This window comes from Varroa destructor, unplaced genomic scaffold (assembly GCF_002443255.2).
Source record: "Varroa destructor unplaced genomic scaffold, Vdes_3.0 BEIS01000006.1, whole genome shotgun sequence".
NCBI lineage: Eukaryota > Metazoa > Arthropoda > Arachnida > Mesostigmata > Varroidae > Varroa > Varroa destructor.
The window spans coordinates 592372-617785 of record NW_019211459.1 but is presented as its reverse complement, the minus strand read 5'-3'; the positions used below and the strand labels follow the sequence as shown (position 1 = coordinate 617785).

The 25414-nt window shown below is 38.7% G+C and overlaps 1 protein-coding gene and 1 long non-coding RNA gene across 19 annotated transcripts in view; one reads left to right on the top strand and one right to left on the bottom strand.

Moving 5' to 3' along the window:
* The window catches only part of LOC147754706 (uncharacterized), a 54485-nt gene extending 48505 nt beyond the window's left edge, over positions 1-5980 (bottom strand). For 6 of the 8 annotated variants that reach the window (XR_015329869.1, XR_015329868.1, XR_015329864.1 and 3 more), the window contains exons 1-3: positions 5715-5980; positions 4548-4628; positions 2197-3028 (exon numbers count right to left, since the gene is read on the bottom strand). This is a non-coding gene — a long non-coding RNA (uncharacterized LOC147754706). The remainder of the gene's footprint in view (positions 1-2196; positions 3029-4547; positions 4629-5714) is intronic. The other 2 variants (XR_015329865.1, XR_015329863.1) reach the window with 2 other exon arrangements.
* Positions 1-25298, top strand: part of stg1 (stargazin-like protein) — a 44715-nt gene extending 19417 nt beyond the window's left edge. Inside the window, exons 2-10 of one of the 11 annotated variants that reach the window (XR_015329860.1) lie at positions 8381-8473; positions 9512-9741; positions 10018-10124; positions 10407-10525; positions 10972-11182; positions 11486-12547; positions 13092-13165; positions 14300-14376; positions 14806-25298. Coding sequence is in view for 1 of the 11 variants with exons in the window: in XM_022809969.2 (XP_022665704.1) it covers positions 8381-8473; positions 9512-9741; positions 10018-10124; positions 10407-10525; positions 10972-11182; positions 11486-11750 (1025 nt within the window). In the remaining 10 variants the exon portion in view is untranslated. Of the gene's footprint in view, positions 1-1254; positions 1355-8380; positions 8474-9511; positions 9742-10017; positions 10125-10406; positions 10526-10971; positions 11183-11485 lie in introns of all 11 variants that reach the window. The other 10 variants (XR_015329859.1, XR_015329854.1, XR_015329858.1 and 7 more) reach the window with 10 other exon arrangements.
* The last annotated feature ends 116 nt before the right edge of the window (positions 25299-25414 follow it).

The following is a 25414-nucleotide window of genomic DNA, read 5'->3' as shown; positions in this document are numbered from 1 at the left end:
TGGTGATCATATATACACAGCTGCTGAAAAGGTCTCACAGCGCATGTCTTGATAAGTAATAGAGAGAGAGAGAGAGAGAGAGAGAGAGAGAGAGAGAGAGAGAGAGAGAGAGAGAGAGCGAGATAATCGTTTTTCTATTGTATTGCATTTGAAAGTTATTCACGATTTTTTCAAGCCGTTGAACAGCTGTAGGTAGCCTAAGATATAATTTACTAGGTCATTATCATCTTGATCTATGTCAGTAAATATTTGGTCGCAAGAAACGGCCGGAGCAGGCAGATGGCATAATTTACTTTCTCTGTATATAAATTACTGTTGGTATAGTTATTATTGGTATTGATTGAATCATTGTATCCATAATGGGTTCTACATGTAACTGAGCCCTTTGCTTAGATTCGGGAGCCGACATCAATTGCTCGTTGAATTCTGCGACCGAAATGATAGTGGAAAGAGTACCGTATGCTTCGAAGTAGGCCCAAATACGATGAGTGGCTTGAAAGTAAATAAATGCAAGAACTTTAACGTCAGTGGCGGGGGGCAACTATTAGTTCTAGGGGAACATTTCAGTCCGTTTTCAGCTATACATAAGCCAGTGGGACGGCGGGTGGACTAAAATTCAACAAATTTTCCGTTTTCGGCCCACTTTTATGCTTCTTACTGATACAAAGCTATGAAATTATACGTGGTCTCAAACACTGTTACAAATAAAGCTAATATGCACAATACTTATCCCAGCTGCGTTTGTTTCTAATTAACTGAACGTATGAGGAACGGATATGATCGCCCAAATGATTGCTCCTCAGTGATAGAATAAAGAACTTTATTAATTATTTAGCTTGATAAAAATCAAGCTAAATATATTGATTGCCTTCGGGATTAGTTTGCTCGGTTCTGGATAGGCACTATGAAATCTGAAAAAATTGAGCTTTCTTCGCTATACGATCGTAAAAAGCACTAATGTGTACCAAATAAAAGCCTTTTTCGGGCCACGAAAAGCCACCATTAGTTGTGCCTATTTTCCGGTCAATGTAATTTGTTTATGCATCCGCCCCACTGACGACTTGAACTGGTCTAAGAATACATTGTTCCTGCCAGCCCGGAGGTTATAGCTGAAGCACACTTGTTCTTTTCTAAGTGAACTGACACGGTCAAAATGATATCCAAATCTTTTTTTTTTTACAGAAATAAACTAGCGGATGTTTAGGAAAAATGAACTCGGCAAAATTTTGATTTACGCTGAAATTTTTCTTACAGGATATGGGGTGTGTGTGGGTGAATACGTCTGCATCGGGCGAGAGGCAAACTGTGTTGAACAGCGGCGGATAGGCCAAGTGCGACCAGGCTGTTACTAGTGGTAAACCCTTCGGCCCTTATAAATACTTCTATTTCTTCCTATCATAAGTGTCGTTCAATTTTTACTCAGATTCCGGACCTATACATGAATGGCATAGACTCCCACTACAGTCTCTGACCGGCTGGCTGGTGAGTCGTCTGGCTACGGGAAAGATCAGGCAAACCGTGTCAAACGAAAAACGCTTCAAATAAATGGCGACCGCCATGCCCAGGGCCCTTTTGGTCATTAAGCGAGTCTGAGGTCCCTAGTATTATGTGTTAGGATATAGCTATATCGCAGCAATTCTTGTCCGTTGCAACTCTTACTAATCAGTCCAGTGCTCAATACAGAACAGCTACCGCACAACTGCATTGTTTAAAAATTGAAAAAGCCTATTGAGATCCACGGAGAGTCTAAATGCTATATCGAAGCTAAAGGCACCTCTTGTTATAGAGCTTTGCCTATTAAGCTTGCCACAATAAACAAGATAATTTTAACGGTTCCCATGCAGATGAACCTGAACACAGTTCTTATGGCGGCTAAACGATAAAAAAATAGATTTTTCATCGAATTACCCTGCATTACTGAGAGGTGTGGCCACCATTTACATTTGTCACGCGAACCTACATGAGATACGATACACTACGATTACCGGACTTTTATCTGGTTTATCAAATCACCTATTAATCGCTAGGACCATATTTTGTCTATTTGAGTACATATACAATCCAATACGTATCAGAATATATGTACATATATTCTATGTACGTATATGTACAGTGAGAGCTCGAGAACTAACAGCGTAAGTATACAAACACAAAGGCAGAATATAGCAATATATATTCAATACATGAATAACATACCTGAGCGTTTGTAGATACTGTTGATGCAATTATGGATAGTACACCCCAGCCAAGGTTCGTCGAAGAAGCCTGTGGAGAACCGGTGCGATAAGCCGAGTACGGCAAAGTACATTCGTCCAGGGAGAACGAGAAGAGTATAGAAAGCAAGCAGCAGCAGTAATGATTTAATTGTTTGTAGGATCAAAGAAGTGTTCCATCACATGTACGGACGGGATCGGTTCGGGACTAGCCCGTCCGCATTACTATTCAAAGATGAAGTTAGCAGTGATCCAGCATGGTCTGGAATGCATGAGGACTTTTTACCGAACGAGATCTCCCGAACAGCGCTCCTTTACGTCTCTTGCATAGCTCGTCGTTGGTTCGTCGGATATAAACGCGCAGCGCCGACAACTCTGCTGGGAGCTGTGTACATGCGTGCATACAGAGATGGCAGTGTTTGTGAATGTACGATTTTCGGCAGACTTGCGCCGTTCCACCGCGTGTCGTGTTAACGTTTTTTCGAAGTACTTGGCGTTCGTTTGCTCCTCTACCAGCCGTCAGTGTCCCACACAGTCACTCATGTAGTTGATCGATCGACCGATCGGTTGACCACGAGTACGAAGACAGGCTATCGCGCAGCGAGAATCACATGCGAAGTAAATGACTAACTGGATGGAGAATGTAGCATCCCAGAGGCTATCTGTTTCCTTTCAGGGTTGAGAACCGTGCTTTCCATAACGATGAACTAAGGTATTTTTCCTAGTCATACTCCGACGACTGCTGCAATGATGACAGCGGCTTTTGCTGTTGCGGACTGTTGGGACGCGTCGTCAATTCTTGGTGATTTCTTTGCCTATATATATATATACTTATATATATATAAAGTTATGGCCATTTTTCGCCTAGCAAAAGACGCAGCGTCTGACTAAAAAAATTACTAGCAAAAAAACAGATTGATTATATAATCGTTACGTTCTCGTATCTCTTATAAAATTTATTGATTTCCCCTTGCCAGAGTTTTTGCATCTGGTGCTGAAAAGCTCACCTAATTCTTTCTCGTCTGATTCTTCGCGCTGCTAAATTTACGGCTACTAATTAATAATAATAGGAAGTAGGAAAAGATGATAATCCTTTAACGAGATGTAAAAAATGTGCAATTCAACTTGTTGCCAAGCGTGCAGCCTGGCTTTGCTGTGGACAAGGCTGACTTCGCATTACCTATCGGTTTTTTTTTTTCTGTTGGATAGCCTCGTTGCAACTGAGCCATATACAGATCTTTGTTGACCGTTTTGACCTTTTTAGGCATTTCTTACTGTGTAAGATTTTACTGATCCTGCTTGACAAAAATCGTGATCCTTTTAAGATTAACATTTTGTTTAATTTGGGTCTTAAGCGTAACTCCTAGGGCTACTCCTTCCTTTCCTTATTTCATTTGGACATGGAGATACCATTTCTTGTCACGCGTAACAATTTTGCGCAGAAGCCTGTTTTCGAAATTAGGCAGTGTTCGGATATTTAGATACATATCAAGCGATCTATGTTCGATAGCACAAGCGACTCGCAAACCGATTTACTGGGCAGCTACCACCCCGCCCTACCCTTTTTATTCTACCAGTTGATTTTTTCGTATGTTTTTTGTTACTTTGCTTAGTCTTAAATCATTGCTATCTCTGCCTCCATAAGGCAATGACCATGGACTGCGCCGTACGACTGCCGGTCAATCCTCTTGGATAATGACCCTCATAGGATATAGCCATGGAATGCATACGAGGCCTGATGCGACAGTCCTCATCACATCTTTCTATGCAATGTAAACGCCTCGATTTTCTGACGAACAAATTTACCTATTAATGTGTAACGTACGAACGCTTGTAGTTTCAGGAATATAAGATCATTCCTATATAGATGTTCTATATAGAATTTTCATTAACAAACATTCTGAGAAATAGATAGCTCGTGATACCTGCATTACACGACAGCTAAGCTGATCATCATTACTTTCAGGAACATATTGAATATAGCGACTGAGGTCAGTCGCTTTTAAGACTTGTAGAATGCAATTATAGCCAAGCCAGTAAATGATGCTTAAATAAAAAGCTACTTTTGAATCGCGATATTTTCAGGTTTGGAATGTAAAGTACGTTTCTGTCAGCAGGGAAATAGCGGCAGCGGGCACGCCGAAATCACTTACATACGAAGTGACGAATATTCTGTTGTTAAAATACAACAGAGATAGACCTATCTGGCTTTCACCATTTGCACAGATTGTATTCGGATCCTGTTATGTACCAGTAATTCGAAATTATTCCGAAGTCTCTACGATGCTTGTTAACTTAACGAGATCCTATTTGCAAACCCAATTTATTAACTACCTTGCGGAACTGTTGTCTATTACGGCACAGGTTGAAAAAAGTGTCCGGTATAAATCAACACTGACGCAATCCTCTGCGTTCCTAGAAGAAAAAAAAGAAATAAATAAATAACCATGTCGTGCACGTTAGACATATTTAATGGCGTCAAGGTAACGATTGTCAATGCAAAATTATTTATCCTAGTGTATGGCTAGACTGCCAATCACAACGACGCAGGCAGTACACACAAACAATTCAAGGCCTTTTTTTGAATTGGTAAAGGGTTTAGACAACCAGATCTTACTGTGAATAAGATATTCGTTTGCTACTCTGGAACTATCACCCACTGAGGCCTGGGCCATCCCATATTTTTAGGCCCTGTACTACAACTAATTATAATATTACTTTAAACGTTTTATACAACCCTCACTACTGTTATTTCTACTATAAAAACTATTCATATATGTATATATACTACAGATGATTTGCTGCATTGTTTGCGGCTGTTTCTATAGTCATCTATAGTAGTTCGATGATACTATAGTAATTTCAGCTGCCTTTTCCTCATATTTTCGCTGTCTGCCCGGTAATTTCTCTCAATCCGATCTTGTCTCTATATTATGCAATTATCATTGCGGTTGTTATTATCATTATGTAATCCTTTATCAAATCAATACATGATCAACTCTGTTGGATATCGCCAGCGTAAACGTCAGTGCTAATATATATAGTCAATATAAAATAATTCCTAAGTGATCGTCCCACGAGCATTATATATGCACAGTTAGATCAATAGAGGCATTTGAGAAGCAACAAGTTATAGAGACTATGTATAGCTTTGGTGTAAACTTTGAGAATCGTTTTTGGCCTGGACAGAACAACGGATCTGACATTCCACGCTGAAGTATCATTAGCGGCTGAATAGATTGTAACAAATATAAATCGCTGTATAGGCATAGTTTAGAAAACTCAGTTGTTTCTGCAGATCTCTCTAAAATGACTGGCTATCGTAGTCCATGCATATCACAAATGCGAAGGGCTATTTCGGCTAATTGGACTTATAACCTGACTCGGTGATTTTAAAAATCCATCAAACTGGCCAGACTTCAACTTCAGCTAGCCAACGGTTAGCTCTACTTCAAAATCATAATCATCTGAGGAAAACATAGGATACCAGCTGATACTAACCGCTACAAAATGGCGCTTACACGCATAAAAAGTATCTTCTTGACCTGCCACATGCTGTATTTCCGTACTTGAGATATTTTAATATAAACGATATTTAATACGCGGAGTACGAAGTTGCTTATTAACTAATAAGAAAATTACTGGTATAGCAAACCCCATCCGGCATGTTTAGCCACCCGCGGAAGTAGACCGAATTCGAAATTAGGCTGTGTTGTGTATCACAGGGAAGGGCCGTTTGCCGTTGTCCATGCTAACGTTACGCACAGTGTTCGGCTTTAGCGGCTGAAAGAACTGACTCTCTCTCTCTCTCTCTTTCTTCTTTCTCTTTCTGCAAGCAGAAAGAGGACACAAGCAATCGTGGACGAGATTGAAGTGCCAAAGTCTAACACGTAACACGCCGATTGATAAAAACCTAAGACCAGATCACTTAGGAATCCAAGACATACAATGACATACGTGAATGAAATAATTGTTATGGTCAAATTGTTGTGATCGAAAGCCCTGTTAACGATTGCACAGGCCCTGTAGGCAGATTATGACGTCCTATATAGACTCTTAGATGTCCTCTCTGCGTTTATGCGCAGCAGCAATACCTGGCATTGTCGGGGCGTAACGTCAATCATTTAGTAAGCTATGCTGTGGCATAGCTGCTTTGCAGTAATGCTTTATAGTAATCCGATGCAAAACGCATCGGATAACAAAAAACCGTATGAACGTTTAACCTAACAAAAGGGCTTTGAAAATGACTCAATGGTTTATTCTTAGGCAGACCTCTCAAGGTCTCTGACTTAAGACAATACTGTTTGCTTTATTGAATTGGTACACCTACTTAGAGGTTATGGGATTATCAGAGGTCTTATTCAAATAGTCCCGATTGAAGATGATACAGTTTATTGCTTATATTCGCGTGCCTCTTGGATTCGAGTTTCGAAATGGGCGGTCTACTAAATAAACAACACGCATACATATATTCATATATATGATCTTAAGTGCTAGATGGGCCATTATTTCAGATCAGTTGAATGCCGTTCAGGGAAACGATAGTAGCTTCCAGCGCACAGATTTGCGGCGGTGCAAAAGTAAAGCAAAAGGTGCGAAACGGTATGATCGTTAGAGTTGACAGTGATTAAGTTGACCGTGTGTTTTGTGAGGCATTTACTACTGGTTTAACAAACCATGTTAACTTAGAAACTGTAAATCAGAGCTACAGATTTATGCTTTAGGTTTAAGACTTAATATATAAAGGGCCAAACGTGATAGATTAAAAGCACATGAATTGAACGTCAAATACAGTGAATCGTCAGGAACTAGAGGACAGGAAACTTCTATGCAGCTAATGCCACTCCAGACACATAATATTTGGTACCCTAGGCAGAACAGCGACTTCCATGGAGTTGTACGACTACGAATATTTACCTAGACGGTCCCAAATTTTCCATATTTTCGACGACATTGTGTACCGCAAAGCCAATCAATATAAGAATAGACAACATTATACGGCACAGCGCAAACAGGCATAAGTTACCTTAAGAAGCCCCGGGTTTTAGCAGGAATGCGACACTATCAGCCCTGAAACTATCAGTGAATATTCGTTATCAGTGCCACAGTCGCCTCTCGAAGTAAAATATGTTAAAGCAAACCGATGTTGCCATCAATCGACAGATCTAAAAGTTATGCGAACACCAACCGACTGCATGATTTAAAGTTATCTGTATTTAAACTATTGTAAATGTTTACCGTCGAATTTATTTACGCGAGGAATCGAGTGCCTGGTCATGCATCAGTACTCATTACATTTTCCTCGAAAACATTATCATTAAGCTGTCACATTTATGTTCAGGACAAAGCTGAAAGACAATCCCGTCTCACCGGCAGGGTTCACAAACGCTTTTTTCGATGTCGTTCACCTTTCATTATTTCCATCATCGTCATCATCCTAAGCGCTATCTGCCCAGAATAGTTAGAAAGTGACCATTACCATGTTAGTAGAGGATTTTTCCCCTAGTGGTCCCTACCCTGCGACGCCTCGAATTCGGTTCATTTGACCTCTAAGCAAGAAGCAAAAACCCTATTGCCGGTTATCGATTGACCCTGTAGATTGAGTACCTCCAAAACCTATTTTGGCACGAGGCTTCCCGCTTTTCTTGCATATCGTAGCTTGCTGCCTGTATAACACTGCCGAATATCATTTTGGTACACTGTCCTCTTCTCGCATGAACCGAATTTTTGTTGGGCTTTAGGTGCTACTTGATGTTATAGGCAACATTATTCTGCTTTCAGAACTCTACCGTAGCAAATATCCCAATTAATTTGTTTGAGCGCATAGCGCCTATGATGAAAGGTAGACCTTAGATTAAATAAAACTATCACAAATTTATGAAGTTAACTTGAAAAAAGAATCCGTATTTCTGAGAGATCGATTTCACAAATGACACGCGCAGTTACACAGGAAAACCACTTAAATATATATTTTTCTGTAATATAGGTGTACTCCGCTTAAATACCTGCAGATGTCACCGAAATATAATTTGTAACGAAACAGAATTCACAGATACTTCTGAACGTCCAATTTCGAAGAACTGTATTTTATCCAAATTAGGTCACATGGCGTAACATTTATTTATTTTTGTTATTTTGCCGCTTCTTTGATCTTGTTTACTTTGCAGCGGGGGACACTGCTCAAAAGTGTATGAACATAGACTACTTTCCAACCGAGGAATACAGCCCGGATCCAAACGATTCGACGATGGCTATTCCATGTAAGTTTCTAGATCTAAATACAAACTAATCTATAGCACCATTATACTACAATATATAGGAAATGATGAATACGTGAATCTGGACGTAAAATCAACAAACTGGCAATGGCAATAATTGCCAGCGCAGACTACGGCTGCATAATTAGCGTAGCGTTACCCACGTTAGAGCCCCCAATGTAAATATACCACAATAAGCTGCATAAATTAGAAACGAAATGGTACAAGTAATCGTCGATATTTATCGCTGCGCCTACCCGGGGAATACCTTTTTTAGGACTGCTTGCTAACTAGATTCGAATCAATACAAAGACCTCTTGAAGCAAACAGTTATAGGGTTTTCATGTAGGTTTCAAACCATATGCTCTGGAAGTCATTTGCTCTTGACTTTCGTAGGTTTTACATGTACTTGTTCTTAGTAACGATATTAGCCATTTCTATTCATCACAACATGATAACAGGCAGGGACGAAAACGTTCTAACAGTTGCCTATCTATGCACTATACATATTATATAGGTTTAGCATGTAGATGTAAACAAATTTGAACATCAACAGAACCTGTTGCTTATGGTTGTGATGAAATAGGTGAGAAGCGGAAAAGGGGCAAGGATGATGTAAATTGCACTTAAAAATACGGGATCGTCTACGTACAAGCCTTATGTTAATAACAAAAGTTTGCTTTTCATTCTATTCGTATTGAAAATGTACTATGTTGACGTATGAGTACTTGCAATCAATGCCGAAAGGTTTTTTTTACATATAATCTCGTTTTTATAACTAAATGTTACTAGCATTTTTTGTACGCGTGCTCAGACAGTATACAGTTATGAACGTTCCAACATGCTGACAAAGAACAGGCATGCTCTGAAATAATATTAAACGCGAAGTGTGTTTAATATTAAATTAAACCGAATAATTCTATATGAGGTTATATAACTTCGTGCAAAGTTTACCTTCCAGAAGGCAAAGAAAAGCAAGAACCTATAGTAAGTAATTCGATTTTCACGACTTTTATTGTGAGCTAACCATGTTCACTGCAGATGCTGTCAATCGTGCCTCCGCATTTATCCTAATTTCGGCTCTAATTCTGCTGACGGGTGAGGTTCTCTGTTTGCTCGGTCACCTTTTACGTCGACGGCGAGTGCTCATCTTCGCTGCGGGCATCTGTTTCATTATATCGGGATTAATGATTCTCGTCGGCATGGTCATCTATATATCCACGTTTAAGGCTGAAGTCGGAGCCAAATTGAGACCTAAATCCACGTTTCAGGTAAACTAATAGGGGTTCACCTTGAAATAGATATCTTTTTTATCTACGTTATGTCGTGAACAGCAAAAACAGTTCATATACTATGCCATACGTACTAAATGTCATTATGTTTTATGTTCTTGACCTTTTCAAGGATTAGTACTCAATCAAGGAGAAGTTAATTTTCATTGAGGACTTGATTTATAATTCATACAATAAGCAAACAGTTGTCCAACTTATTGATTATGACAATTTTTTTAATCAGAAAGTTAATAAGCATGATTACTTTCATTTCAGGGTCCACTTTTTATGTACCGTTACGGGTACTCGTTCTTGTTAGCGGTGACCGGGTTAATGTCCAGTGAGCTAGCAGGCACCTTTGCAATCTTTCTCTGTATCCACAGGTAAAAAGGCTGGCCGCTATGAGGCCTATCCATATATATATATACATCCGTGCGCATCTATTTTAAATAAGCTTTGGGGTGACTTGAAGTGCGAACCTGGATGGGATATAAGCTGAAAGTCGAATTCAACACGAAGTAAGAACCTGGTGCTGCTTGTCATTTAGGGTAGGCTCTCAGGACACAAAACGATGGCATAATTGAATGAAACGCTGATTAAAAGACGACATTAGGGAAGCGGTAATAAATATTTACGTAAGCCTTATTTTTTACTGTATAACGCAGGTATCGACAGGAGCTGAAGAAGAAAGGCCTCGACCGCAAGGTTGACTCGTTTCTCCAGCAAAACAATGAAACTCATGCGGCACCCTGCAGAAGACACTGTAGCCGCTTTTCGTACACTGGTAACAAAAATAACTATAGCCTACATATAATTATGTAGAAAGAAAAAAGCATGGTTAAGCAGAAATTCGAGTGTCATGACTTACATATTATAACTATCCGTCTTAATCGCCCATTAGGTGGAAATTGCAATCTTATAAAGGTCATCTCAAATGCCAAAAAGGAGAAGGATTTCAAGTACTGAACAATAATGTGTTCTCTATTGGTTGCTATGCTCGCACGGCAGGTGGATAATATTTTTTGTTAAAAGCCTTTGCCTTTTTTTAGGAAGTAAGTGCGAGCAGTTTTTTTTTGCTTTGGCTAAGCCTAGCGATAGAATTATTGGCATATAGTGAGATTCTGTCTGCCAACGTTAGCGAACCTTATCATCATCAGCGCCGTCGTCCTCGCGATTTGTACGTGCGATTCTATAACATCTGTTTTACATATGTGGCCGTTTATCTTGCAGGCAGCACAACGGGAAGCGTAACATCGATCCATCCGGGAGGACACGGACACGGAGCCATAGGTGCAGTTGGGGGCCCATTGGGCCTTCTAGGTGGCCTCGGAGGAGGTGGCTACGGAACCACGACCTCGGGTACAACCGATGCCCTTGGCCACTGCCATAACCATCATCATCATTCTTCAGGATCCGTACATACCCAGCAGCAACAGCATAGGTTTCATTAAACGAATTCTATTCTATAATACTATACCTATGTCTTTCAAGTATTTTTTACCTGAGTGACGTATGTTAGTCTAATAGGTCGAGTTCGCATTTGCGAGTACCTAAAAATTTATTAGACTCCGCCACTATTACTCCTTGAGTTACTTCAACATAATGACCATAATCAAACTGGTAGTTTTGAAAGAAGAAATTGAGCTTCAACTGAAAAGCACGCGTGTTTTTAATCTTATTTGTCTCCTTTGGTTCTATGAGATTCATCCTATATGCGTTCATTTCGTTTGCGCTTATTGTAAAGGCACAATTCAATTCGAAAGCTGCAGTCCTCTTATTCCGTGGAGGAGCAAGACTTCTACCAGCGGCGGCGATCAGTATCAAACGTTATCCCGCTATCGGAGTCGATGACCGATCTGACCTACCTTCATCGGCCGATCTCCAGATCCGGCACAGGCTTCACTGAGCGCGCCGCGTCCAGAGATCTCTCAAGGGAACTATCCAGAGACTTCACCTGCACGACTGTCTCTACCACGCTTGACACGTTGCGCAGAACCACGCCCGTCTGATCCGGGAGCAACAATACTATTATAACTAATAATAATAAGTGTGCATCAGCAACATCTAGTGAAGTGGGCTCGAGAAACGAGATATCCCACACAAACCTGAGACACATTGGTACAACCTATTGGATTATATAATAATTATTATATAATACCATATCATTATAAGATTTAGCAACGTTTTTTTTAGGTAAAATCTATGTGAAACTCCAGTAAGTACATTCCCTAAGATTTATGGGGAAGGCTCTGCTTGTCAGCTAGAGCTTATATTCGTTAGGTGTTTCTCCTACGATCATTACATATTAGCGCTGCAAAAACAGACTGATGTTGCTGAAACCTATTGTTAAAAATAGCTTGTTAAGCAAAATCGTGCGAAATCAGTTGAATGAACAGAAAATTAAATAGATTCAAATAGTGGGTGGTCGAAAAGTATTAACTAAAAGCAAATATTTTTTGTATCTTAAATCAAAAATATTAAGCTAATTGTGGGCCATTTCTTTTACTAACACCATAATCCTATCACCGCAGAAGTTTCTAAGCAGACAGATACGTAAAATAAACTATGTATCGCTCGATTAAAACCATTAAGAGTTTTGCTGAGACCAAAACAGGTGACTACAGTTTGAAGTTACAAGATCCGAACCATACGGCGGACCAAACATTTTTTATTCAATGTTTACCAGGTAACGCTCGTTCTGTTCATTAGTTCCAGTCGATTTTTTTAATGGCTTGCTGTCGTCTGCTTAGTTATTGACAGTCGAGGTCCAAAACAATCATCTTGCCAAGCGGTAAAAGCTCATAATGTACGATTCCTCTCCAATCTCAACAAATTAATTTTTACTGCCAGTTCAGGTGTTGCAATGGTGGTGATTTATTTTGACACATTATTATCGCAAATCACCTCTGTTTGATCCTTCGTTGTCAGCCGCTTTATTCTTCATTGCAATTCTGTGAAGTTCAATAGATCGAAATGCGATCGAGTAACTTCTTATTGCGTCCATTCGTGTAGCACCTAAGTTTCGAACTTGTTTCTGTAGATCACTTGTCTCACATGATTTAACCCTGTCTGGCGGTGAATGTTTGGTTTGTCGGTGACACTCATATGTCGACTCAAAATAATTTTATGGAGTTTTTCCATGATTGGTCGACCACTATGGAAAGCATCTTTCATAGCGAAATAGCGTATCTTAACTTTGGTCCACACAGTTTTTTCAAGCCTAGACAGCATTTGTGCCTTTGCCATCTTGTTTTGTATAATTATAAACTATAGCTAATGTTTGCAGAAATTTCATTCATCCTTAAAGAGTTCTGTGTTAAGTTTGAATAGAAGCATTCTAATAATTTCAGAACGTCTACTCCAGAAATCATCAGTTTTCAAACGACGCCAACGTTGACTTGACGCGACGCGTATTAGCTGGGGGGTGAGGACTTTAAAAACATCTATCCAGAAACACCGTCAGTGCACCCTTTCGACCACCTAATAATATGTATGATGTGTAATAACTATACTGACAAACATTTCATTTTTTGTTACGTGGCACACAATGAAAATGACGATTGTGGGATTTATAAAAAATCTTTGCTGCATCTACCATTATCAACTTATTAAAATCCGAGATATTACGATACACTTCATGCGGAGCAGTCCGCTACCTAGCAGACGCATTTACCTGTTGTTGCCCTGAATGACGTGATAAGAAGACAAGTCTCTATCGTTATTGCTCTCGAAATAGTACTCGTTCGCACTTTGTAATATAAAATAATAACACAACCAACATATTAATCTTCTATAACACATATAGTGCTCTTAAGATGGCACACGCGTGACGTTCAACCTTTGAGCACGTCGATAAGGGTGCACAAATGAAACCTTGTTATTTCATATGTGTACCGATAAAAGCCGTGCAAACATTCAGGACAATGTTATATACAACAACGACCAAAATAAAATACTTCTAAAATTATGTTAGAATCCATATGAAGATAAAGATGACGTTCGTTTATCAGAGGCATTCATAGAAACTAACCTATGATTGATATAACGAAATAAACCATTATTTGATACTAGAACACGTCAACAGGTCACAGTTTGCGCAGGATCGCTCATACCTAACTATAATAGAATAATAAAAATACTGATAATGTTCACAGTTTGATACATTGCACCGTTCAAACTTAAGATCCGATCCTCTTTACAGGCTGTCAACACCGATTCAGGTGCCATGCACATTTAAATCCACACGCACAAGCATAAATACAGCACACAGAAACACACACAAATATATTATCACCGAAACTCAATTTGTGATGCTGAAGACTATGTAATAGGGTTATAACCGCGTTTTATTATCATGGCTACGATGGATCCTTTAAACTCCGGTGGAGAAGAAACCGACCCACTACAAGATACGAGATGAAGGAACACTATTAGAATATATCAAGGGCAAAGAAGGAACTGTTATAAAGGTCTAACGATGCAAGTTACAGTGCGATAATAATTCATCAGATCGCAGGAAATGGGCGACTTCTTCCAGAATTTAATTTTTCTATTGCAGCGAGTCTGCTTAGCATATTGGTGTAGCATTGGAGCCTTACGAGATACTTACGTTATAACAATCTACATCGACCAAAGGTAAAGCGTCATTAGGCAGACGAATCTGTTGTCCATTTAAGCAACGTTAAAAAATACGTAAAATATGTGAAAAAAATCTCGGTGAAATTTTTATACTATACTAGATACTACAAAATCCTTACTATAATTGGCGAACTTAATAGTGCAAAGGATATATTAATAAATTCAGGTCCGTTCCGTATAAGGGCAGTTATCTTATATATTCACAAGGGAATAAAAATTCATGTTAATTAAACTGAGATTAGCAAAAAAGTACTAAGCGACGACATCTGCTTATGCGTGAGGCCACAAAAGAGGCATAACCAGAACAGCTCGGCAAATTTATCACAGATTACTGCTGAAACAATAATTGTACACATACGTACAAATCTAAACTATAACCAATAATTATAGCTATGTACTATTTTTTCTTGGTCACACATGTTCCAGCTACCTATTGAAATAGAAATCCGTTCTCGAAGCAAAAAGAAAGATGCTATCAACAAACACGTCTCGCACGCGGAAACACATCGGCTGATTCTGACACATGGCGCAGGGGTTCAACCGGCTCCTAGCGAAGGTACTTATAACGCTGTGAGTTAATCAATTACATTAATTTATATAGCAGCACAAAGCGCCCATGCATTACCGTATCTGAATAAGCATAGAAGAAAGTGTTAAAATGCGATATAACATGAACTGTTGAGGCCTATGGTAAAAAAGCAATGACTGCACAATTCGCCTATCTAAAGAACGTAACTACAGAAGAGGCCTATTTCAATGTCAATGTTCGCTGTCGAAAATCTTTAGAATGACAGCTTACAAAAAATATAACCGTACTGCAACCATAAATAGACACGAGTAAGTATCATGGGGAAGTGCCAAAAAAGAACTCCAAGAGCCAGTTGTTCTATAAGAAGTTTTGGCAAAATCAGAGATTTCCTAAGAAAGCCGAGCACCAATCATAGCAGAAACACAGATTGGCCTTTGTTGATGATGGTATTTCACCTTGACATCTTGTCTACCCGTTCGTCCTAGGAAATAGCGCGAGACACACTAGAGGCTTATTATATTTAAGTCTAGCCATATTTCCCGGCTGTGAGCGGATAAACCGTTTTTAGGTTTGATCCGATCATAGCCGGAAGCGGAAAATCCTGTCCTAAAAAATCCTGTTCCAAAAAACCCTCCCCACGGACCTTACAAACTCTATATAATATATAGGAATGCCCCTTTTCATTTTGATATAAATTATCATGACACTTATCTCCTGCCAGCGATTCCAGCGTCGGTATTGATGGAGTGTTGATGTTGAGAACACATTGATTCGTAGCATCATACAGCCAAAGATGAGAGCTGTGCATTGAGCGCACGTTTTGGTCGTAGCCTGTTACTAATATAACTGATAATATGCAACCGTTGTATGAGAACATAGTGCCGCTGCAATGTAAATCAAAAGGATGGTATCCCGAAAAGGACTGAGAGGCCTAAATATCCATGTACATAAAATAAGCTGATCAACACCAAAGATTGAGTGTTAAGTTTGCTCTCCGTTCAGCTTAGGAGTGTCAACCAATCCAATCGTTTGCTATATGGAAAAGTACCCGTCACACAAGAAAACAAACGCAGTGAATGATCAGAATTAACTGGTTGTCTCCAATCGCTCATCGTTTTTCCGTTTTTCCTCAGTCAATCAAAATGAGGAAATGACCACAATGAAGGCTAGATAAAGCGTCAACGTGAGACGCATCCGCAATTAATGTATATACTATTATAGTTATAAAGAGACAGCAGCTTGTTACAGCAGTAATATCATCGGAGTATCATTGAGTACGATACACGGTTCATCCGCGCTATAAATACCATTATTATACGAGAGGATCTCAAATAGCTATCAAAGCTAGGACTGAGCACAGGTCTGAACTGTGTCGCTCCCGATTTTTAAATAAGTCTAGAAGACAGCTTGAGGAAAAATTTAATCAACGGAATACAGAATGCCTTTCTTTCCCGTTTTTCATTACCATCCGGATGCAAAATAGGTTACGATCTGTCAACTTTGAATATCTGAACATACACACACGAACATGTTCAAGCTAAACGGTAGTTTTTGGTAAATGTTTCACTTTAATTACTTCGTTGGGAGAAAAATAAAAAATACTTCTAGAATTTGGTACTTGCGAGTAAAAACTTTTACTTGAGGTCAGTTTTGTCCCTTAGTTTTTCTTTGATCATTAAAATGGGCCAAGAATAAGAAAAGGATATTTTCACAAGAGTAAGTACCAAAACATAATTTTAAAATGTTCAATAAACATAGGGCTGAGGAAAGTGTGAGCGATTATGTGTCGCAAGTTCTCAGAGTTCTGAGGGAACTGATTAACACAGTAATAACGCTTCGCATCGTTATCCGCAAGGCAAAGCTCAGCACGAACCCGTAACACGTACCTATTACCTAATAAAATTTATCGCAGCGAATGTCTTTTGGCAATTGAGAGTAAGCGAAAATGTCGCGTTAGGGTGAACAGGTGTGGGCATACTTACAAGCATGTTGTACTATATAACAATATTAATAATAAAAATGATAACTACAATGCTGAAGTAGAAAGCATCTAATTGATGACTCTTTTTAAAAACTTTCTACTTCAAAGTGCATCTTCTTTGAAACGTGTAGTCGGGTGCCAGTGTCCTGCTGGGAACGGTTCCTCACGTCGGCTAAGTCTCCGTCTCAATTCCCAACTCGAGTTCTTGACTAACATTGATACCCATAGAATAGACTATCGTTGGAAGCATTAAATATCTCGTCCACGGCCTACTACGCCAGATCAGTATCACCCGGCTCACCTAATAATTTTTTTTCTACAGTCAGTAATATAAGGTAAATGCCTCTATTCATTCAGTATCGTTCTAAGTGATTTTACTAACGAAATACATCTTTAGACTAGAACAACAAACGGAAACCGTTTCGCAGTCAACTGTAGTAAGATGAATTCTCAAACACTATCAGCAATTTTTGAGGTTTTCTTTAAAATGGCTAAAAGCGTTCGGTTTTTTTCATTCTAACAAAATGGCAGAACAGAGGAGACTTCAATGCTTGTGTGTTTAATAACGGATCTCAATGTAATGTATATGCAATCTAGTAGTAGGAGCCGAAAGACTTCGATATCCGTTGTAGCCTAGAGCTCGCCACCTGAGGACGTGAACTCAGCTGTCTTGAGCTATAGACAGTTCCAGTTTTGCCTTTTCTAGGCTTCGTTTAGCTGACAGTGCGTCCGTACATTCAGGCACCACAGGAAAGGATGACACACAGGATGAAGCGAGACAGGGAGAGAGGAAGAGAGAAAAACAGAGGGAGAAAGTGCGACAGCAAAAATGTAAGATCAACAATGCGATTACTAGTTTCGCAAAGAACTAAACAAACACTCGAAAGCCTCTGGAAATTATCTGCTCTGGTGCTATGAATATTAGGGTTCAATCGGGACTGAGTGTCTCGATAACGGTCCATTGACGACCGTCCTGCCACCACCCGAGAAGGCAAGCTAATCCATTCCGGTCATATATTTGCATAATAGTGTTTGGGCATCTTGCGCATGAGCGCGCGTAGTGCAGTAGTAACGTGGTTGCATAGTAAATCTAGGGAGTTCGAATCCGGACTTCGTTTCGTACTGGGAGCCAGCCAGCTGAACTAACGGCTGACGTCGTAGAACTTGAAATCATTAATTTATAGGTGCAGGTAATGACTTACGATATCTGACAGTTGGTATATGGCTAGAGCTTACGACGAAATCAGTCCACAATATACACGGAGCGGAGGATGAGAAGACTGCGAACAAACAACTGTTGTGAGTGTGAAATGGTGACGATTCAAAAAACTGCCCATGTTCAGACAAGAGAGAACAATGTCCACGCGATTAATTACCAGTTTGAAAAGATTTGTTATTGATAATCGTAATAACAAGGTTATATAAGAATGATAATCGATGCAGCCAGTGCTCGTATATCCCGCATTCAAAACGATGAGTATAACCAGAGAGGAAAATGGTATCATACATAGACCATAGTTTCCGTTGTCGCTGCGGTCACTGTCGTAATCGTCACCATTTTCATTTATGGTGACAATGATGATTGCAACGATGAAGAGAACAATGGCTTTCGCTCAAGGTCCGAAACAGAAAATGAGTATAAACTGAAAAACTGGACCGTGTACAAATACGCAGACACAACAAAACAGCTATAAATAAGAAAAATAATATTAAACAGTAAGTAGAAATTTCAATAAAAAGGAAGATTCTTTTCCTTTTCACGTAATGTTATAGAATGATAGAAATGGAGCATTGGACTCGTAATAGCAACAACAGCAGATCCGAATAATTGCTTGATTTGCGTCTGGCATCCAGTGTGGAAGTGTATACGTGCTTGTGTGTCCCTTTACAACACCGGGAAGATAAAAACATTAAGAAACAAACGAGTAGCTGCTCGACTTTATGTGTCGTAATTATTGAATAACGTAGTGAAAAGCCATTACGTGTCCCCGATGCGCGCAACCAAGCGAAAGGAGGTTCTATGAGAAAAACAACTACACAAGTTTGAAATGGTAAATGTTGAAGACGGTGGGAAGTAAAACACGAGTCATTTAGGAATATAATAGTTATCTAGGGGGTATAATAAACACCTCTAAATCCAGCTAGAATTTTTAAAGAGCGCTCTAACATGTATAACAAAGCCAAAATAAAAACCGGTGTAAGAAGGCCCAGTTGGTGAATGAAGTTTCAAAGAAAACAGACAAAAATATGAAGACATATTTACTACAGGCCGATTTCTTTTTGTGCTAAAGAGACAAGTATTATCAGTTTGTTTGGGTCACGTAAAGAGTAGCAAGGAGACTACACTATTGGATCAGTCACATGATCTAGTAAAAATTATAGACGACCTATTAGTCGGGTTAGCCCACCAGTAGATGGGCTCCTGGCAGCATCTGTTGGCGGAAACATCGCACTTCGGCGCGGCTCGTGCTGTATAACTTAGAAAAGATCAGTGAATGTTCAACGCAGAGTTAAGTCGATAGGGTAATCAAAAAGTCATTGATTGACAGTCTTACTAAATGATTGCGCGTTTGATTTGATCATGTTATGCACACAGTAAGGATAATGGTTACTATAATAGAAATAAGTTACCATTAAAACAGTGATTATATGATACATATTCTTAAACCATGGAAACTATATGATTGAATGTTTGTGAGAGTGTGTACGTAGCCGTTAGTTCTATATTTACTATCGTTATAGATAAAACAAATCCAGATAGATGTGTGCGATGCATTCTCACCACATTCTCTGCCACTCTCACAACTTATACACTTTTTATTTAATTGGGGTGTTAAAAGTGAATTCGGCGGACTTTGAAATTGAATAAGCTTCGAATTAACTAGGCTAGAATGATGATTTTCATATAAATAAAAAATTACTCTCCTTTAATGCCTACACACTTGTCTCGGAGCTTTATCGGCTTAGTTCCATTCGCGTCCCCATATATAATTCCTCTGTGGCTTTTCAAAGTAAATCTATAGTGGAATATTCTTGCCCATTGGTTACTCTTTTTCAGACCTGACAAGTTTCGTATTGAGATGACTGGGAGCATAAGTTGGTTGAAGCCAATGTTGGATATTCGTTTGCTCTATCCAGGAAGTAATTGAAGCATGATCATAGGGTCTAGCATCGTCATTAAGTTCTTTCGATTATCATGCCAGCAACCCATGAGTCTCTTAAGGAGCTCGAATTTGCTGACTGAATTCGTTCTTTATTTGCCGGTGAGCGCCTCATAGTGGCTGATGCTACTAATGTCCATTATAAGTGCTATCATTACCTTACGTCCGCAAATCTTCGACACTGGTACAGAACTCGATTTTCCTCTGAAGGAACACAATTCTTTCACCTAGTCCCTCGCTGGCTGGCAATGAAGGCTAGATAAGGCCTATAGCGACCGTACGCTTCAAGCCAGATTTTGGTTAATTAAAGTTGCTCGTGGAATACGTTACGCGAATTTCCAATTGACCTAAAATCAATTTACAGCGAAACCGTTCTTAACTTGGCATCCGCATTTTATTTATTCATATAGATAGTTCTTCAACGGTTACATACGAAATGCTAATTTTGGCCAACAGCGCCCTTCGACTCCCAACTTGTGTTTCCTTGCTTAATGTCTCGACTAGTCTTTAATTTATAATAATAAATAAGTCTTGGCAGTGCTGCTATTTTTACAAAAGTTTAACTACTGGGCACTCATTTTTGAGACTTCTCTTCAACTAATCTTCGCTTGTTTAAACTTCACCCATAAATTTCTGAGTGTTTAAACAAATTTCATTTGCTAATGGCATCCAGTGCTGAAATTATTTACTTTGAAAGTCCATCAGATTCGTTTGCAGTAGTCCAATATATACCGAGCTGAAGGTCAACAGTTTTAATAACGAAAACATGACTACGTTCAAATAATGAGCAGACAATGCTTTTTATGCAGAGAAATTTACAAACTATAAAAAAGAAACGAGGTAAAAACATCTCAACAATCTACATCATCCTCTTGCTCAGAAAACGAGAGCACACCTTATCAAAATAGTCTAGCGATTCCTTTCTATCATCAAAGTTTGCTGCTATTTGCCTAACATAAAAATTAATAAAAGTGAGTCTGGAAGTGTTCTTTCCACAAAAGACTCTACAATGCGTATTCGAACAATGTTGTTAGCTTCATCTATAACGTAATGATTCGGCAAGTCAACTAACTGCATTTCGGCTACTCGTTCAAGGGTAGCAAAGCTTACGTCTTTTCTATTAGCTCAGGAGAAAAATACCGATAACGGCCTCAGTATCAGATCCACAACGCCATAATGATCTGCAATAACATCAAATCCGTGACCTAATTCATAAAGAATTTATAATACCCTATTTTAGTATGAGCAAACTGGACGTCAGTTTAATACAGTTTCACGTTAAACGAACTCATGTTCCGAGCACCATATTACACTGTACCCGAATGTTTGACATTTGCCGTTCGCTGCCCGCATTCGTCAACATACTAAAGACTTACGCATGCCGTGCAAGACTTTCATGTAATCTCGAATGATATAAAATCATGATCGTAATTAGTCGACAATTATTATTATTATTAATACTATCCTATAGTAAAGTCGACTGGTTTATACTCTGCAAGCATTAGCGACCTGTAGCATTCGAATAATGAGAAGTTGCCATTGAGAATAAGGGCATATTTACGGCTATATTACGGCAAGCGGAATAGACGTCGACATTGTGCATAATAAATTTAAACGCATCTAATGTATAGCTCGCACGCAGTGACAGGGGGCATTAGCAAGTAAATCAATAGATAAATATGTTGGTAGGCGAAGAAGTTTCGCTTGAGAACAAACGGAAAAGACCATAAACAATCGAATAACAGGATGAAATACGCGACATTCATACTACGTTGTAAAATGGGATGATAGGAGGCAAAATCATCTAAAAATTTCGAACACTGAGAGGAAATAGAAGCGGCATGAGTATGTCAGATACATCGGAAATAGGACATGGCACAGCAGGAGTATGGATGAATAAAAAGCACTTGCTCAGAGAACACGAAGTTCTCGACGATACCTGAATCTTGACGACGTTTAGACGTTCAGACTCGACTGCAGCAGCATACCGAATCTGAATAGCCCGCACCCCCTGACGATGTTAGAGGTTGTGAACTGTTATTATGAAATGATCATTAGCACAAGGCATCAAAACTTAAACAAACTTTAGAAAAATAAGGCTTTACAGAAAAGTCTGGCTTGACATGGAAGCAGCAGCATGAAATGTTATAGAATAATACGGATGAAATTGACTGCCCACTTTAAACGCGTAGTAGTCCTTATAGAGTTCTTAGTTGACGTTCCTGATAATTGTCATTATTTCTTTATTTAATCATACTTGTGTTATTATGTATAACTTATGTCATTGATAATGCAGCTAGCTAACATAATGCCAAAAAGCGACCACAGAAAAGATGTTTAACGTCTGACGGAATTCGAAGAAACTGTACAGGAATTCACTGTGTATCAATACAATTTTCTTACGGTTCGTATAGGCATTCGTGTTATGTATGCGAGCCTCGCGTTTCTGCTACGACTATTCGATAAACTTTGATAAGCAATAACTGTAGAATACTGCTACGTTTCATTCTTGGCCCATGTCTGGGCTAATAAGCAAAGCTATTATCTACAATCTATTATAATATATTGTAATAATGTTATAAATCGTCTACTCATTTATTGTATTTAAGTAGCGTTGTGTCAACATTGCTTCTTAAAAAAAATTAAAAAAATTGAGCTGGTAACCAAAGCCACATGTCAAACTTGGTTCATTCTCTAATTCCGGCCTGAGTGATTTAGGCATTCACGTACTGCTTTTTTTATTTATCAATTATAGTATATGGCTACCTGCTGTCGTAGAAGTTCATTATTATTTACAATGGAGGTCAGTTCTATATTTTGACGACAGACAGACGGCAGGCAGGTTTTTATTACCTAAAGCAAAGACAATCGTATTTCTGATACAGGTGTATGCCCGGTCGACTTTATCTGGCTCTTGACGTCATAATTAAAAACAAATCATTATGAGTTGATATCTTTAAACCTTGAATGATAAGAATATCGCTCTAACAATAGAATAGAAGGATAACCAAGACCATTTAGCACGATAATTTCTTTAGTACTTACTTATCGATCGGGGTGGCGGGCCTCGATCACTCCACATTTGCCGCATTGAGACAGCGTCCTACAATGAGACGTTTAATTGTTGCAAACATATGTGTATATAAACGGGGAGAGAGAGAGAGAGCAATCTGTGGACTAATACATCATTTAATATTGTACAATAGAGCAAATTACATAATGACAACAGGTAATAATTATTATTATTGATCGATTTGAAAAATAACACACACATACACACACATATATATATATATATATATAATTATGAAACTGATGGGTAATACTACATATATATATTGGAACTAACTGGTAAATGATTACAAAATAATATGATGATGACGATTAGAAGAACAAGATTAATAATGCTACATATACAAATAGAATATTAAATATTAAGAGTAGTGTCTTTGCATAATGTCTTCGCAAAAACCACTGAGAAAAGCACCGTCAACAGCAGAAGAAATAAATCGTGTGCCACACTGCATGCGCACCTTCATGCATGCTAACGTCACAATCACACAAAGCGTAGATAAAAGCAGCAACTGAAATATCGGCAAAACGAAATGAATAGATGGTATACTCAGCTCCCATTAATAACAAGACACGATAGCAAACATAAACGGTAATTAATAAACTATCATATGTACGATAGCGATGAAAACGTGTTTCTCTTACGATAGAAACGAAGGAAAGAAGAAATCCTTCAAAAAACACAAGAAACCTATAGAGAAGAGGGAATATAAATATTATATGCTAAAATGCTATATCTCGTATATAAAAATATACATGAATGACTATTACTGGTAACTTAACTGTGGCAAATATGATTTGAGTTAAGAGAAGATTATTGCTGAAACTGAGGCCGCATTACTTACTAAATATATAGAAAGAGGTGATAGTGAAGTAATGATGATGCATACCAATTGCCTTGTTAACTTTTGCGCCTCTAATACACTAACATCAGCAGGAGCAAGGGCAACAGGCAAAATGAAATATAAAAAAACTAATAACCAAAGGGTCACTCAGCTCAGCGGAACCACACTGGGCAACAGGCATAAACGATGGATAAAAACAACAACAATAACAGCCACAACAGTAGCAACAAAAACAACGCAAATATTCACATTATCACTGCTAAGGATGAGAGAGCCTCTATCTATACAAAGGGAACAAGAATAACAGCATTACTAGCAACGCGTATGAGACGATGAAAGGAGGTTGAGCGCAGGTTCCAAAATATTACCACTAATGAATAGGACAGACATTGTTGCCTGTGACATATATATATATATATATATATTGTTCATGACTTCTACTAGCGATAGGAATATCAAAAATGCAGGGCAATTACGCGAAGAGGCCATGTCATGCAATGGCGTGTTAGTTTTGTTGACGATCATCAATCGTGCTATTGTCGCCTAGCCATAAGGTTGATTGGAACAATAGCAGCAATAGTTTCCTACTAATATTACTACGTAGAAAATGACTGAAAAAAGCAGTTGACGCGAGTAGAACTCCCAGGACAACAGGGCAACCTAGGCTGTACCGCATACGATAACAGTAACAGCAACGATAAGCACAACAGTTATAGAAAACCTGTTTGAATAAGAACAATATGCTGAATGTATGCTAACAGTGGTCCACTTACAAACGATGAACAACAGCAACAATAGTAAAGAAGAAGTTGAAAATTAGTAGAATTTGGCCCTCTTCTATTTTAGGAAACTAAAAACGACGATGCTGATAACCATGCTAAGGGTCGTACGTCTCCCGAAGAACAATAGAACAAACACAGTGACCAAAATACAAGTGGCTGATTGACTACTACATAATTAAGTAACAACTATATCGCTAATAATAATGGTACAATGAGACAATGACAACTTCTGAAAATCCGGCGGCGATGATACTACCGTTGGTAACAATGCTAATCTTGATCATGAATTATTAGTAAAAATTAAACGAGAAGGGATCGATGATGGCCCTGTTCAAGAAAAAAAGACTCAGAGTAAGTGGGAGAAAGAATCAGCGAGCATGAAAAAAGAACAAAGCAAGCGCAATACATACAGAGACATGAGATGCTGATATGATTATGATAATGACTGGTATAATGAATAATATAAATAGGTAAACGAAAGAGGGAAAAAGATTGAGAAGAAAAGAACAAAATAAAGAAAAACAAACATTTTAAGTAATTTTCACTGAATTCGCCCGATCCTGTGTCATAAATTCTAGATACCAATTTAATAGAAGCGCACAGGTGCACTTGCTGAACAATTGCTTTTATATACTTAGTCTCGTAAAGTGTGTGAGGCTTCCTAG